Source organism: Trachypithecus francoisi, unplaced genomic scaffold (genome assembly GCF_009764315.1).
Source record: "Trachypithecus francoisi isolate TF-2019V2 unplaced genomic scaffold, Tfra_2.0 Lachesis_group5, whole genome shotgun sequence".
Lineage (NCBI taxonomy): Eukaryota > Metazoa > Chordata > Mammalia > Primates > Cercopithecidae > Trachypithecus > Trachypithecus francoisi.
The window spans coordinates 109,075,210-109,090,756 of record NW_022681470.1 but is presented as its reverse complement, the minus strand read 5'-3'; the positions used below and the strand labels follow the sequence as shown (position 1 = coordinate 109,090,756).

The 15,547-nt window shown below is 49.7% G+C and overlaps 1 protein-coding gene and 1 pseudogene across 1 annotated transcript; one reads left to right on the top strand and one right to left on the bottom strand.

Annotated features, from left to right (window-relative positions):
* The first annotated feature begins 3,502 nt into the window (after window positions 1-3,502).
* On the top strand, window positions 3,503-3,796 carry PTS (6-pyruvoyltetrahydropterin synthase). Its single transcript, XM_033195369.1, has one exon. It carries the CDS (start codon window positions 3,503-3,505, stop codon window positions 3,794-3,796), a length of 294 nt encoding a protein of 97 aa, XP_033051260.1.
* An 8,611-nt stretch (window positions 3,797-12,407) lies between these two features.
* Window positions 12,408-13,054, bottom strand: LOC117074153 (annotated as a pseudogene).
* Between the last annotated feature and the right edge of the window lie 2,493 nt (window positions 13,055-15,547).

Here is a 15,547-nt window from a genome sequence, read left to right as displayed (position 1 = left end):
GGAGGTTGCAATGAGCCAAGATCGCACCATTGCACTCTAGTCTAGGGGAGAGGACGAGACTTCTTCTCAAAAAAAAAAAAAAAAAAAGATTAGGTGAAATTGAGGAACAGAAACGTTAAGCAGCTTGCTCAGGATGTGGTGGAGCAGAAATTCAAACCTAATCAGACATCTCCCAAGTCTGTGCTCTTTACGCTAGGCTATGTTTCCTCTTTTTGTTCTCAGTCTCCCTCACGAAAAAAATATGGTGCATTAAAGCAGGACCTTATTTTTTTTGAGATGGAATTTCGCTCTTGTTGCCCAAGCTGGAGTACAATGGTGTGAACTCGGCTCACTGCAACCTCTGCCTCAGGCTCCCGAGTGGCTGGGATTACAGGTGCGTGCCACCACGCCAGGCTAATTTTTTGTATTTTTAGTAGAAACGGGTTTTCACCATGTTAGCCAGGCTGGTCTGGAACTCCTGATCTCAGATGATCTGCCTGCCTCGGCCTCCCAAAGTGCTGGGATTACAGGCATGAACCACTGTGCCCGGCCTAAAGCAGAAACCATTTTTTTTTTTTTTTTGAGACAGAGTTTCACTCTTGTTGCCCAGGCTGGAGTACAATGGCGCAATCTCAGCTCATTGCAACCTCTGTCTCCTGGGCTCAAGCAGTTCTCCTGCCTCAGCCTCCCAACTAACTGGGATTACAGGCATGCACCACCACACCCAGCTAATTTTTGTATTTTTAGTATAGATGCAGTTTCTGCATGTTGGTAAGGCTGGTCTTGAACTCCTGACCTCAGGTGATCCGCCCGCCTCAGCCTCCCAAAGTGCTGGGATTACAGGTGTGAGCCACCATGCCTGGCCAGGAACTTTTTATAATACTGTATCTCTAGACCTTTAGCAAGCATGAAGATTAATTACAGGAGTTCACTTGACTGGGTTAAGGAATACCTAAAGAACTGGTAAAGCCTGTAATCCCAGTACTTAGGAAGGCCGAGGTGGGTAAATCACCTGAGGTCAGGAGTTTGAGACCAGCCTGGCCAACATGGCAAAACCCTGTCTCTACTAAAAATACAAAAATTAGCCAGGTGTGGTGGCGCGCGTCTGTAGTCCCAGCTACTCGGGAGGCTGAGGCAGGAGAATCGCTTGAACCCAGGAGGTGGAGGTTGCAGTGAGCCGAGATCGTGCCACTGCACTCCAGCCTGGCGACAGAGTGAGACTCCATCTCAAAACAAAAAAAAACAAAAACATGCGCCGGGCGCGGTGGCTCAAGCCTGTAATCCCAGCACTTTGGGAGGCCGAGACGGGCAGATCACGAGGTCAGGAGATCGAGACCATCCTGGCTAACACGGTGAAACCCCGTCTCTATTAAAAATACAAAAAACTAGCCGGGCGAGGTGGCGGGCGCCTGTAGTCCCAGCTACTCGGAGGCTGAGGCAGGAGAATGGCGTAAACCGGGAGGCGGAGCTTGCAGTGAGCTGAGATCCGGCCACTGCACTCCAGCCGGGCGAAAGAGCAAGACTCCGTCTCAAAAAAAAAAAAAAAAAAAAAAAAATGCATCTCACACATACCCTTCTAAATTAATACTCTCTACACCCAGATCACATCTGTTTCAGTGGCATCATTACCATTTATGTGATGATTCGATCACCAGCTCAAATCACTGGCCAAACCAGAAGCTGAGAGCCATCCTTCTGTCATTTGCCTTCATGCCCCATATCTGACCAACATGAATAGCTCCTGAACCTATCCTCCCCTCCACTCTCACAACCACTACATGAGATCGGGTCACCATTTCCTACAGTTTAATGCAACAGCTTCCTAGTTCGTTTCCCTGTCTTCCACCTTTCTGTCTTCGCCTGATTATTTTGATTATTCATCAGAATGAGTAAGATTATGCCATGAAGTACTTAGAAATACAATTTTCCACCCATTGCCACTCACTCATTGATGGAGCAGACAAGCAGAGATAATCAAAAGTCCTTGAGAGAATAAGTATCTTCCATTTCCCCTGCAATAGTTATGATCAATGTAGAAGCTATTTCAAAGTTTCCCCAATCTGGGGCTGGGCGCGGTGGCTCACACCTGTAATCCCAGCACTTTGGGAGGCCAAGGTGGGTGGATCACAAAGTCAAGAGATCGAGACCATCCTGGCCAACATGGTGAAACCTCGTCTCTACTAAAAATACAAAAATTAGCTGGGCTTGGTGGTGTGCACCTGTAGTCCCAGCTACTCTGGAGGCTGAGACAGGAGAATTGGTTGAACCCAGGAGGCAGAAGTTGCAGTGAGCCGAGATTGTGCTACTGCACTCCAGCCTGGCGACAGAGCAAGACTATGTCTCAAAAAAAAAAAAAAAAAGTTTCTCCAATCTGGGCCCCAATCTCCCAAAGTATAAGTCATCTTTGGTAAAGGACTCTGCTGACACTAGTTGGTTCTGATGAAGGAACCTGGAACCTAGCTTGGTTTCTTTTATTTACTGGAAAGTTGTGTCATATGCTATAATATCCTTTGCCTAGGGTCTTTTTGGGTAGGGCTACCAAATCTTAATTTTCTTTCACAACTACAGGCTTTTATAAGATTCACTTTGGGCGTGAAGGAGCTGGGGGTGGGGGGCAGGAAAAAAAGTCAAGTAAAATACTAGATGACCCTGTTTCACTCGTCCGTGTGAAGAGATCATCAAACAGGCTTTGTGTGAGCAACAAGGCTGTTTATTTCACCTGGATGCAGGTGGGCTGAATCTGAAAAAAGAGTCAGCAAGGGTGGTGGGATTATCATGAGTTCTTACAGGTTTTGGGATAGGCGGTGGAGTTAAGAGCGATGTTTTGGGGGCAGGGGGTGGATCTCACAAAGTACATTCTTTTTTTTTTTTTTTTTTTTTTTTTTGAGGCGGTGTCTCGCTCTGTCGCCCGGACTGGAGTGCAGTGGCCGGATCTCAGCTCACTGCAAGCTCCGCCTCCCGGGTTCACGCCATTCTCCTGCCTCAGCCTCCCGAGCAGCTGGACTACAGGCGCCCGCCACCTCGCCCAGCTAGTTTTTTGTATTTTTAGTAGAGACGGGGTTTCACCGTGTTAGCCAGGATGGTCTCGATCTCCTGACCTCGTGATCCGCCCGTCTCGGCCTCCCAAAGTGCTGGGATTACAGGCTTGAGCCACCGCGCCCGGCCTCACAAAGTACATTCTCAAGGGTGGGGGAGATTATAAAGAACACTGATCAGTTAGGGTGGGGTAGAAACAAATCACAATGGTAGAACCTCATCGGTTAAGCTATTTTCACTTCTGTGGATCTTCAGTTGCTTCAGGCCATCTGGATGTATATGTGCAGGTCACTGGGAATACGATGGCTTAGCTTGGGCTCAGAGGCCTGACAGACCCCAGCCCAGCCCTGCTATGGGTGGAGAGAGGTGCTAGAGGATGGTATTAGAAGACACCAAGTGCCAGTGTGCAGCCTCCACTCCTTCAGCACTAAGCCACCGGCAGGCACAGCAAATCTCTGAGTAGCAAGGGAACAGTCAAACAGTAACAATGTGTCTGCATTCAAACTGCAATAATGCAAATGTCCATGAACATGATTATAAAGTTGTAGTTATAGTATATGGAGGGATTGATCCAGTTACAGGAATGGTTATGAATATGATCAACCTCAGAAAGTATCTGGAGGAGGAGATTATGAAGCCCCTTGATCATAAGAATCTGGACCTGGATTTACCATATTTTGCAGATGTTATAAGCATGGAAGAAGATGTAGTTGGATATATCTGGGGAACCATCCAGAAATTTTTTCCTGTAGAAGTTATTTATAAAATACGTGGAGCATAGTGACTGACGCCTGTAATCCCAGCACTTTGGGAGGCTGAGGCAGGCGGATACTTGAGGCCAGGAGTCGAGCCCAGTCTGGCCAACATAGCGAAACCCCATCTCTACTAAAAACACAAAAAAGGAGCCAGGCATGGTGGCATGCACCTGTAATCCTGGCTACTTGGGAGGCTGAAGCAGGAGAATCACTTGAACCAGGGAGGCAGAGGTTTTAGTGAGCCGAGATCACACTGTTATAATTCAACCTGAGCAACAGAGTGAGACACTGTCTCAAAAAGAAACAAAAAAAAAAAAATAGCAAGTATATGAAACTGACAGTAGCCAGGTGCGGTGGCTCATACCTATAACCACAGCACTTTGAGAGACCTAGACGGGCAGATTACCTGCGGTCAGGAATTGGAGACCAGCCTGGCCAACATGGTAAAACCCTGTTTCTACTAAAATTACAAAAATTAGCCAGGTATGGTGGCGGGCACCTGTAATCCCAGCTACTTGGGAGGCTGAGGCAGGAGAATTGCTTGACCTCGGGAGGCAGAGGTTGCAGTGAGCTGAGATCGGGCCACTGCACTCCAGCCTGGGCGACAGAGTGAGACCCTGTCTCAAAACAAAAAAAGAAAAGAAAAGAAAAAGAAAAGACACTGGAAACTGAGAATAGTATTGTCTATACAGAAGAATAAACTCTTGGCCGGGCGCGGTGGCTCAAGCCTGTAATCCCAGCACTTTGGGAGGCCGAGACGGGCGGATCACAAGGTCAGGAGATCGAGACCATCCTGGCTAACACGGTGAAACCCCGTCTCTACTAAAAAATACAAAAAATTAGCCAGGCGAGGTGGCGGGCGCCTGTAGTCCCAGCTACCCGGGAGGCTGAGGCAGGAGAATGGCGTGAACCCGGAAGACGGAGCTTGCAGTGAGCCAGGATCCGGCCACTGCACTCCAGCCCGGGCGACAGAGCGACACTCCGCCTCAAAAAAAAAAAGAAGAAGAAACTCTTAGGAATTAACACTAGAAAAACTAATTTCTTTCTATATCTGAAAAACTCTTTGTCTCCTTGGAATATTAAGAAATCATTATGGGGCCGGGCGCGGTGGCTCAAGCCTGTAATCCTAGCACTTTGGGAGGCCGAGACGGGCGGATCGCGAGGTCAGGAGATCGAGACCATCCTGGCTAACACGGTGAAACCCCGTCTCTACTAAAAACTACAAAAAAACTAGCCGGGCGAGGTGGCGGCGCCTGTAGTCCCAGCTACCTGGGAGGCTGAGGCAGGAGAATGGCGTGAACCCGGGAGGCGGAGCTTGCAGTGAGCTGAGATCTGGCCACAGCACTCCAGCCTGGGTGACAGAGCGAGACTCCGTCTCAAAAAAAAAAAAAAAGAAATCATTATGGGCCGGGCGCAGTGATTCAAGCCTGTAATCCCAGCACTTCGGAAGGCTGAGACGGGCGGATCACGAGGTCGGGAGATCGAGACCATCCTGGCTAACACGGTGAAACCCCGTCTCTACTAAAAAATACAAAAAAAAGTAGCCGGGCGAGGTGGCGGGCGTCTGTGGTCCCAGCTACTCGGGAGGCTGAGGTAGGAGAATGGCGTAAACTCGGGAGGCGGAGCTTGCAGTAAGCTGAGATTCGGCCACTGCACTCCAGCCTGGGTGACAGAGCGAGACTCCGTCTCAAAAAAAAAAGAAAGAAAGAAAGAAATCACTATGGCTGGGAACAGTGGCTCACCCTTGAAATCTCAGCACTTTGGGAGGCCCAGGCCGGTGGATAACCTGAGGTCAGGAGTTCGAGACCAGCCTGGCAAACACGGTGAAACCCTGTTTCTACCAAAAATACAAAAAATTAGCCAGGCATTGTGGTGGGCACCTATAATCCCAGCTACTCGGGAAGCTGAGGCAGGAGAATCTCTCGAACCCAGGAGGCAGAGGTTGCAGTGAGCTGAGATCATGCCATTGCACTCCAGCCTGGGGCAACAAGAGTGAAACTCCATCCCCCCCCCAAAAAAATTATTACATAATTGTTGCACCTCCTCACTATGTTCTAGAGTGCCTGATTTATTGAAATAATTTTAAAACCCGTTACAGATTTAAATCTATTTTAAGCCGGGCACGGTGGCTCACGCCTGTAATCCCAGCACTTTGGGAGGCCGAGACAGGCGGATCACGAGGTCAGGATATCAAGATCATCCTGGCTAACACGGTGAAACCCCGTCTCTACCAAAAAATACAAAAATCTAGCCAGGCGACGTGGCGGGCGCCTGTAGTCCCAGCTACTCGGAGGCTGAGGCAGGAGAATGGCGGGAACCCGGGAGGCAGAGCTTGCAGTGAGTTGAGAGCCGGCCACTGCACTCCAGCCCTGGCCACAGAGCAAGACTCCGTCTCAAAAAAAAAAAAAAAAAAATCTATTTTAAAACCAGATTTATAATGTATCCTGAATACTTAGAGAGACATTTATACCTAAAGATTAAAAATCAACTTATTTTTCAGTGGATTACATAAAGTCCTCATTTATACTACTCTTTTTTTTTTTTGAGATGGAATCTGACTCTCTCGCCCAGCTGGAGTGCAGTGGTGCGATCTCGGCTCACTGTAACCTCTGCCTCCTGGGTTCAAGTGATTCTCCTGCCTCAGGCGCTCACCACTATGCCCAACTTTTTGTATTTTTAGTAAAGATGGGGTTTCACCACGGCCAGGCTGGTCTCGAACTCCTTACCTCAGGCTGTCCACCCGCCTTGGCCTCCCAAAGTGCTGAGATTACAGGTGTGAGTCACCGCACCTGGCCATACTATTCTATTGTCTTTTAATCTAACATCTCAGATTTATATTCAAGAGAACTAAATGTGTGTTAAAGTGACTCACAAGTCTGTGGTCTTTTTTTTTTTTTTTGAGACGGAGTCTCGCTCTGTCCCCCAGGCTGGAGTTCAGTGGCCGGATCTCAGCTCACTGCAAGCTCCTCCTCCCGGGTTTACGCCATTCTCCTGCCTCAGCCTCCCGAGTAGCTGGGACTACAGACGTCTGCCACCTCGCCCGGCTAGTTTTTTGTATTTTGTAGTAGAGACGGGGTTTCACCGTGTTAGCCAGGATAGTCTCAATCTCCTGACCTCGTGATCCGCCTGTCTTGGCCTCCCAAAGTGCTGGGATTACAGGCTTGAGCCACCGCGCCCGGCCAAGTCTGTGGTCTTACACTGTTTTGTCCCAAAATAACTTTGGAATATATATATATATATATCCCCTTACACATTGCTTACTAAAATGTGCTGTTTAATAGTTGCAAAGATATGATTTCCGGCATATTGTATGTTGTGTTATGAGTGCTTTAAATATATCTTTGTCAAGACCTCAGTGCTTTGCTCACTTGGTTTATGGAAAAGGGCCACTTACTGGCCAGTCTTCAAAAGGTCTGAACTCATTTGCATTCAAAGCAGTGAGTTGATAAACATTTCTGTTATAACAGTCACTTTCCAATTCTAAGCATGATAGAAAGTAATCACATACATAAAAGGTAGAAGTTTGATGCTTAGGTGAAATAAGTTTGTCTCCTTCAATATTTTTCTCTCCAGAGCTAAACATTTTCTACCCAAAGGTTTTGTTTAGTTTTTTTTGTTGTTGTTGTTTTGTTTTGTTTTTTTGAGGCGGAGTCTCTCTGTGTCGCCCAGGCTGGAGTGCAGTGGCGCGATCTCGGCTCACTGCAAGCTACGCCTCCCGGGTTCACGCCATTCTCCTGCCTCAACCTCCTAGGTAGCTAAGACTACAGGCACCCGCCACCACGCCAGTTAAATGTTTTTTTTGTATTTTTTTAGTAGAGATGGGTTTCACCGTGTTAGCCAGGATGGTCTCCATCTCCTGACCTCGTGATCCGCCGGCCTCGGCCTCCCAAAATGCTGGGATTACAGGCGTGAGCCACTGTGCCCGGCCCTCCCCAAAGGTTTTGAACTGGAATGAGTGAGTTAGCCTTTCTTTTGTACCGAGAGAGAAGATTTGTGTAATAGAGTTGTGAAAGAAGTCCTGAGGCACCCATTCCTTTTTTTTTGGAGACGAAGTCTCACTCTGTCGCCAGGTTGGAGTACAGTGCTGCAGTCTCAGCTCACTGCAACCTCCGCCTCCGGGGTTCAAGCAATTCTCCTGCCTCAGCCTCCTGAGTAGCTGAGACTACAGACGTGAGCCACCAGGCCCAACTAATTTTGTATTTTTAGTAGAGACGATGTTTCACAATGTTGGCCAGGATGGTCTCTATCTCTTCACTTTGTGATCTGCCTGCCTCGGCCTCCCAAAGTGCTGGGATTACAGGCGTGAGCCGCCGTGCCTGGCCAGAGGTACCCATTCTTATTTCAGGAGAGATCATTTTAAATTCAGAGTACATATGAAACTGAGGATTTGTAAAGTAACTTTTGAAAACGATACCAACGTTTGAAACTAAAGGTTACTTATGTAGCATTTCTAAATGTTCCATTTGAATTATAGAAGCATAGGCCGGGCGCGATGGCTCAAGTCTGTAATCCCAGCACTTTGGGAGGCCCAGACGGGCGGATCACGAGGTCAGGAGATGGAGACCATCCTGACTAACACGGCGAAACCCCGTCTCTACTAAAAACACACACACACACACACACACACACACACACACAAAACTAGCCGGGCGAGGTGGCGGGCGCCTGTAGTCCCAGCTACTGGCGAGGCTGAGGCAGAAGAATGGCGTAAACCCGGGAGGCGGAGCTTGCAGTGAGCTGAGATCCGGCCACTGCACTCTAGCCTGGGCGACAAAAAAAAAAAAAAAAAAAAAAAAAAAAAGCATAATATCAGTTTATTTGTTTTTCTTTTTCTTTTTTTTTTGAGGCGGAGTCTCGCTCTGTCGCCCGGACTGGAGTGCAGTGGCCAGATCTCAGCTCACTGCAAGTTCCGCCTCCCGGGTTTACGCCATTCTCCTGCCTCAGCCTCCCGAGTAGCTGGGACTACAGGCGCCCGCCACCTCGCCCAGCTAGTTTTTGTATTTTTAGTAGTGACGGGGTTTCACCGTGTTAGCCAGGATGGTCTCGATCTCCTGACCTCATGATCCGCCCGTCTCGGCCTCCCAAAGTGCTGGGATTACAGGCTTGACCCACAGCGCCCGGCCATATCAGTTTAAAGGAAACAATCTGGGTTCTAGAATTAAATAGAAATCCCCAGGGCATGCATGTTACATTTTTCTCTAAATAAAGAGTAAAAAAATAAAAATTAAGGTTTATTCATCTTAGAATATTTACACAAATGCTTAAATGCTGACAATATAAACCCTAGAACATAGTCATTAAAATAAAAATCACATCCTTTACAGTACATTTACAATAACTGCAACAATCGAATTTATCTTTCCAAAAATTGTTAGTAAGTTGTTTACTTCACATTTCTGTTCTCTGTTTTTGTTTTTGTTTTCTTGAGACAGAGTCTTGCTCTGTCACCCAGGCTGGAGTGCAATGGCCTGATCTCAGCTCACAGCAGCCTCTGCCTCACTGGTTCCAGCGATTCTGCTGCCTCAGCCTCCTGGGTAGCTGGGACTACAGGCCCATGCCACCATGACCAGCTAATTTTTGTATTTTTAGTAGAGATGGGGTTTCACCATGTTGGCCAGGCTGGTCTCTCCTGACCTCAAGTGATCCACCCGCCTCGGCCTCCCAAAATGCTGGGACTACAGGCATGAGCTACCATGCCTGGCTCTGTTCCCTGTTTTCTTTCTTATTATTTATGTATTTTTTGAGACGGAGTCGCCCAGGCTGGAGTGTGTGGTGCCATCTTGGCTTACTGCAACCTCCACCCTCCAGGTTTCAAGTGATTCTCCTGCCTCAGCCTCCCAAGTAGCTGGGATAGCTGGGATTAAAGGCGTGAGCCACCACGCCTGGCTAATTTTTGTGTTTTTAGTAGAGACGGAGTTTCACCATGTTGTTCAAGCTGCTCTCGAACTCCTGACCTGAAGTAATCCACCTGCCTCGGCCTCACAAAGTGCTGGGATTACAGGCATGAGCCACCACGCCAGGCCTGTTTAGTTTTCTTTTTTTTTTTTTTTGAGATGGAGTCTCGCTCTGTTGCCCAGGCTGGAGTGCAGTGGCCAGGTCTCAGCTCACTGCAAGCTCCACCTCCCAGGTTTATGCCATTCTCCTGCCTCAGCCTCCCGAGTAGCTGGGACTACAGGCGCCCGCCACCACGTTCGGCTAATTTTTTGTATGTTTTTTAGTAGAGATGGGGTTTCACCGTGTTAGCCAGGATGGTCTGGATCTCCTGACCTTGTGATCTGCCCATTTCAGCCTCCCAAAGTGCTGGGATTACAGACTTGAGCCACCGCTCCTGGCTGCCTGTTTAGTTTTCTACAGGACAAACCACAAATAGCAACACCGTCCAATCACAAAAGAGGAAGGTAAGTTTTTGCATTTCTAATTTGCAGAGCAGGTATTCCAAATCTGACATTCATTGACCTCTACATGGGTTGCTGAAATTGGCGCGACAAAGGCCTGAATCTTTTTTTTTTCTGAGATGGAGTCTCACTCTGTCGCCCAGGCTGCAGTGCAGTGGCGTGATCTCGGCTCACCACAACTTCCACCTTCCAGGTTCATGCCATTCTCCTGCCTCAGCCTCCCAAGTAGCTCGGACTACAGGCGCCCGCCACCACGCCTGACTAATTTTTTGTATTTTTAGTAGAGAGGGGGTTTCACCCTGTTAGCCAGGATGTTCTCAACTCTTGACCTCATGATCTGCCTGCCTCGGCCTCCCAAAGTGCTGGGATTACAGGTGTGAGCCACCGCACCCAGCCAAAGGCCTGCATCTTTTTTTTTTTTTTTTTTTTTTTTTTTTGAGGCGGAGTCTGGCTCTGTCGCCCGGCTGGAGTGCAGTGGCCGGATCTCAGCTCACTGCAAGCTCCGCCTCCCGGGTTTACGCCATTCTCCTGCCTCAGCCTCCCGAGTAGCTGGGACTACAGGCGCCTGCCACCTCGCCCAGCTAGTTTTTGTGTTTTTAGTAGAGACGGGGTTTCACAGTGTTAGCCAGGGTGGTCTCGATCTCCTGACCTCGTGATCCACCCGTCTCGGCCTCCCAAAGTGCTGGGATTACAGGCTTGAGCCACCGTGCCCGGCCAGGCCTGCATCTTAAAGTGAGTTACTGAAGACAAAGTTTGGCGATAATTTAAGTAACATGACTGATGCGACTGACTGCGACCACATAGGAAGGGTACTCCACAGGTCACAATAATTACCCCGAAATTAACTGAAGATGCCCACTGTTACTTGTATTTAACCATGTATTAACTATGTAGTTATGGAAACTACAATGACGGTCACTACCTTAAAGAAACTTACAATCGGGCCGGGCGCGGTGGCTCAAGCCTGTAATCCCAGCACTTTGGGAGGCCGAGACGGGCGGATCACGAGGTCAGGAGATCGAGACCATCCTGGCTAACACGGTGAAACCCCCTCTCTACTAAAAATACAAAAACTAGCCGGGCGAAGTGGCGGGCGCCTGTAGTCCCAGCTACTCGGGAGGCTGAGGCAGGAGAATGGCATGAACCCGGGAGGCGGAGCTTGCAGTGAGCTGAGATCCGGCCACTGCACTCCAGTCCGGGCGACAGAGCGAGACTCCGCCTCAAAAAAAAAAAAAAAAAAAAAAGAAACTTACAATCTTGGGCCGGGTGCGGTAGCTCACAACTGTAATCGAGCACTTTGGGAGGCCGAAGAGGGTGAATCACCTGAGGTCAGGAGTTCGAGCCCAGCCTGGCCAACATGGTGTAAACCCCATCTCTACTAAAACTACAAAAAATTAGCTGCGCGTGATGGCAGACACCTGTAATCCCAGCTACTTGGGAGCCTGAGGCAGGAGAATCACCTGAACCAGGAGGCAGAGGTTGCAGTGAGCCAAGATGGCTCCACTGCACTGCAGCCTGGGCAACAAGACCGAAACTCTGTCTAAAAAAAAAAAAAGAAAGAAAAGAAACTTACAATCTGTTAGAGGAGACAGCAAACAAAAATAATACAAGGTTCACATACTACAAAGCAGTCGGGAAGGAATTAGAAGAGAATTTCTATGGGCAGAGCAAAGCCTTGGGTAACGGGAATCACGAACTGGGGAGAATTATTTGTCAGGTTTAATTAAAGGAAAAGGAACAAATAGAGTTTAAAGATTAGAAGGTTACAGGTGGCACGCCACAATCCCCAAAGCAAACCTCACCTCGTCCCAGCCCCAGTCATCTCCCAAGGGGGTATATCTTGCCCAGAGATCCTGGAAGGCAGGGGCATTTGTTTTTACAGCTCAGTCACTATTATTCCAGCCAAAAAAAAGCACTTCCTGTGAGGATGAAGTGATTACCCCAGGTCACCTGGCCACATTCCTCTCCTGGAGCCGGTGGCCACAACACCCGGCCGCCCCTCCACCAATGCCGCGCTCCGAGGTCACGCAGCTGCCTACTACCACTAAGCCCTCAGTGAGGCCGCCTCCCACGCCCCGGAGACGTGGTCTCCCCTCCCGCGAGGGTCCCTCTGACCACACCGGGCAACTAGGGCACCTCAGGCTGTTACCCAACTAACCATCAAGCACGGCGCCGAGCGCGTGCGTGGCGGGGCGGGGCGGGGCTGCGCTCTCGGCACCATGCGGTCCCCACGCCGTAGAGCTCACCTGACTGCAATTGAAGGGACCGCTCTGCAGCCTGATAACGCGCCCCCGGCCGAGCCTGCGCAATGGGGACGCAGTCGGCCCTCGTGCCCCCTGCTCCCCCAAACAAGCGCGTGGAAAGCTTGGTCCGGGCTTCTCATAGCCGCGCGCACAGACTCGTTCTCCCCCCGCGTGTCTCCCGGGAGCGTCGCGGCCACCTGCACGCGTCCAGCACTTAAACGTCGGTCTCACCTCTCAGTTTCTGCCAGAAAAAAGGAAAAGTCACCTAGAGGCCTGACCCTGACGGGTGGGGGGAGACGAGCGCGCGGAGTAGCGGGAAGCGACTGAGGAGCGGGGACTGGGCAGCGTTTGAATGGATGCGGGTGCCGCTGGCACCCGGGAAGACGCCGGGGGCCGGCGCTGTGGAGCCGGGCACGGGCTGGGATGTGTGGATTCCAATCCGGGCCTGACACCAGTTCAGTGACCTCGGGAAGTTCCCCACCCCTCCGGGCCTGTTTCCTCCGTCTGAAGTGGCGACAGTAACAGAACCGACCTCGTAGGCTCATGGGGAGGCCCTGAAGGGAGAACCCATGCAACTTGCCACCACAGAGCCAGGCCCGCGGCGGTTGGCGCCTGGTGGGTATTAAAGACGAGTCGGGAAAGAAGAGCAGGTAAGAGGGTGGGGAGATTGGCCGGTGGGTTGAGGTGTGCACCGTGGCCACGTGGAGAAGCCGGAACGCAGGGGCCGGACGCCTATGGACGATGCGTGTGTGGGGCCGGAGAGAATCGTGGCAGGCGGCGCTGGGGCTGATGCGCCTCACCCGGATTAGCCTCTGTAATCCTCACAGCCCCGTGAAGTGGGCGCTGCCGTGAACATTTTGTAAATAAGAGACCCGAGGCTCAGAGAGGTGTAGTAACTTCCAGACGGCCCAGCTTGTCAGCGGCCAGCATTGAAGTCACCCCAGAGCCTGTTTTTATCGTAATAGCCGCTTTGACCGGATAACCAATGTGTGTGTTGAAGTGATCAGAAAACCATGGAGTGTCTCTGATGTCCAGAACTTTTGAGAAATACTGAAAAAGTATGAGGCAAGGCCCCTGCCTTCAAAGAGCTTGCAAGTTTTTGGGGGAGACTGAGTCAGGCACAAATTAACCAACATCTGTTGAGCACTTACTGCTTGACAGAACCCTGCCCTTCCCTCCTGTCTTCCTCCCTTCCAGGACTCACCCCCTCACTTACCCTCCCCCTCAGTTCTCTGCAGTCTACAGTCCTCCGCTCTGCCAGCTGAGCTATCAAAGGGTGCAAGTCCCCTTCAATTCTCACAAGAGATTGAAGAAGGGTAGAGGTTGGAGGATGAGGCTGGGCGCGGTGGCTCATGTCTGTAATCCCAACACTTTGGGAGGCTGAGGCGGGTGGATCTCCTGAGGTCAGAAATTCAAGGCCAGCCTGGCCAACATAGTGAAACCCTGTCTCTACTAAAAATACAAAAATCAGCCGGTCATGATGGCATGCGCCTGTAGTCCCAGCTACTCAAAAGCCTAAGGCGGGAGAATTACTTGGACCTGGGAGGCGGATGTTGCAGTGAGCTGAGATCATGCCACTGCACTCTAGCCTGGGTGACAGAGCGAGACTCCGTCTCAAAAAATAAAAAAATAGGCCAAGCGCAGTGGCTCACGCCTGTAATCCCAGTACTTTAGGAGTCCAAGGTGGGAGGATCACGAGGTCAGGAGTTCGAGACCAGCCTGGCCAACATGGTGAAATCCCGTCTCTACTAAAAATACAAAAACTAGCCTGGCATGGTGGCAGACACCTGTCATCTCAGCTACTCAGGAGGCTGAAGCAGGGAGAATCACTTGAACTTGGGAGGTAGACGTTGCAGTGAGCCAAGATCATGCCATTGCTCTCCAGCCTGGGCGACTCTATCTCAAAATAAATAAATAAATAAATAAATAAATAAAAATAAAATAAAAAAAATAAAACAAATGGTGGTGGGGCAACTGGGTATCCAGATGCAGAAGAATGAAGTTGCATGAAATTGACTCAAAATTCATCAATAACAGAGCTAAACTGTAAAACTCTTAGAAGAAAATATACAGATAATCTCTTTTTTTTTTTTTTTTTTTTTGAGACGGAGTCTCGCTCCATCGCCAGGGCTGGAGTGCAGTGGCGTAATCTCCGCTCATTGCAAGCTCAGCCCCCTGGTACACGCCATTCTCCTGTCTCAGCCTCCTGAGTGGCTGGGACTACAGGCGCCCGCCACCTCGCCTGGCTAGTTTTTTGTATTTTTTCAGTAGAGACGGGGTTTCACCATGTTAGTCAGGATGGTCTCGATCTCTTGACCTCGTAATCTGCCCACCTTGGCCTCCCAAAGTGCTGGGATTACAGGCATGAATCATCGTGCCCAGCTAGATAATCTTTATTACCTAAAATTGATAATAGATTCCTAGATACAATATCAGGAGGCACACCAAAAGAAAAAGTGAATAAATTGGACTTTATCAAGATTAAAAGCTCTTTTTTTTTTTTTTTTGAGACAGAGTCTGGCTTTGTCTCCAGGCTGGAGTGCAGTGGCGGATCTCAGCTCACTGCCAAGCTCCGCCTCCCGGGTTTACACCATTCTCCTGCCTCAGCTCTGGAGTAGCTGGGACTACAGGCGCCTGCCACCTCGCCCGGCTAGTTTTTTGTATCTTTTAGTAGAGACGGGGTTTCACCTTGTTAGCCAGGATGGTCTCGATCTCCTGACCTCGTGATCCGCCCGTCTCGGCCTCCCAAAGTGCTGGGATTACAGGCTTGAGCCACCGCGCCCGGCCGAGATTAAAAGCTTTTGTGTGTAGATGGGTATGATCAACACTGTGAAAAGACAAAGTACAGGATGGGACAAAGATTTATAAACGGTGTATCTGATAAGGGTGTAATATGCAGAATAGGCCAAGTGCAGTGGCTCACACCTGTAGTCCTAGCATTTTGGGATGCCCAGGCTGGTGGATCACCTAAGGTCAGGAGTTTGAGACCAGCCTGGCCAACATGGTGAAACCCTATCTCTATAAAAATACAAAAATTAGCCGGGTGGGGTGGAGGAGGCTGCTGTGTGCTGAGATCATGCCACTGCACTCCAGTCTGCACGACAGAGGGAGACTCCGTCTCAAAAAAAAAAAAAAAAAA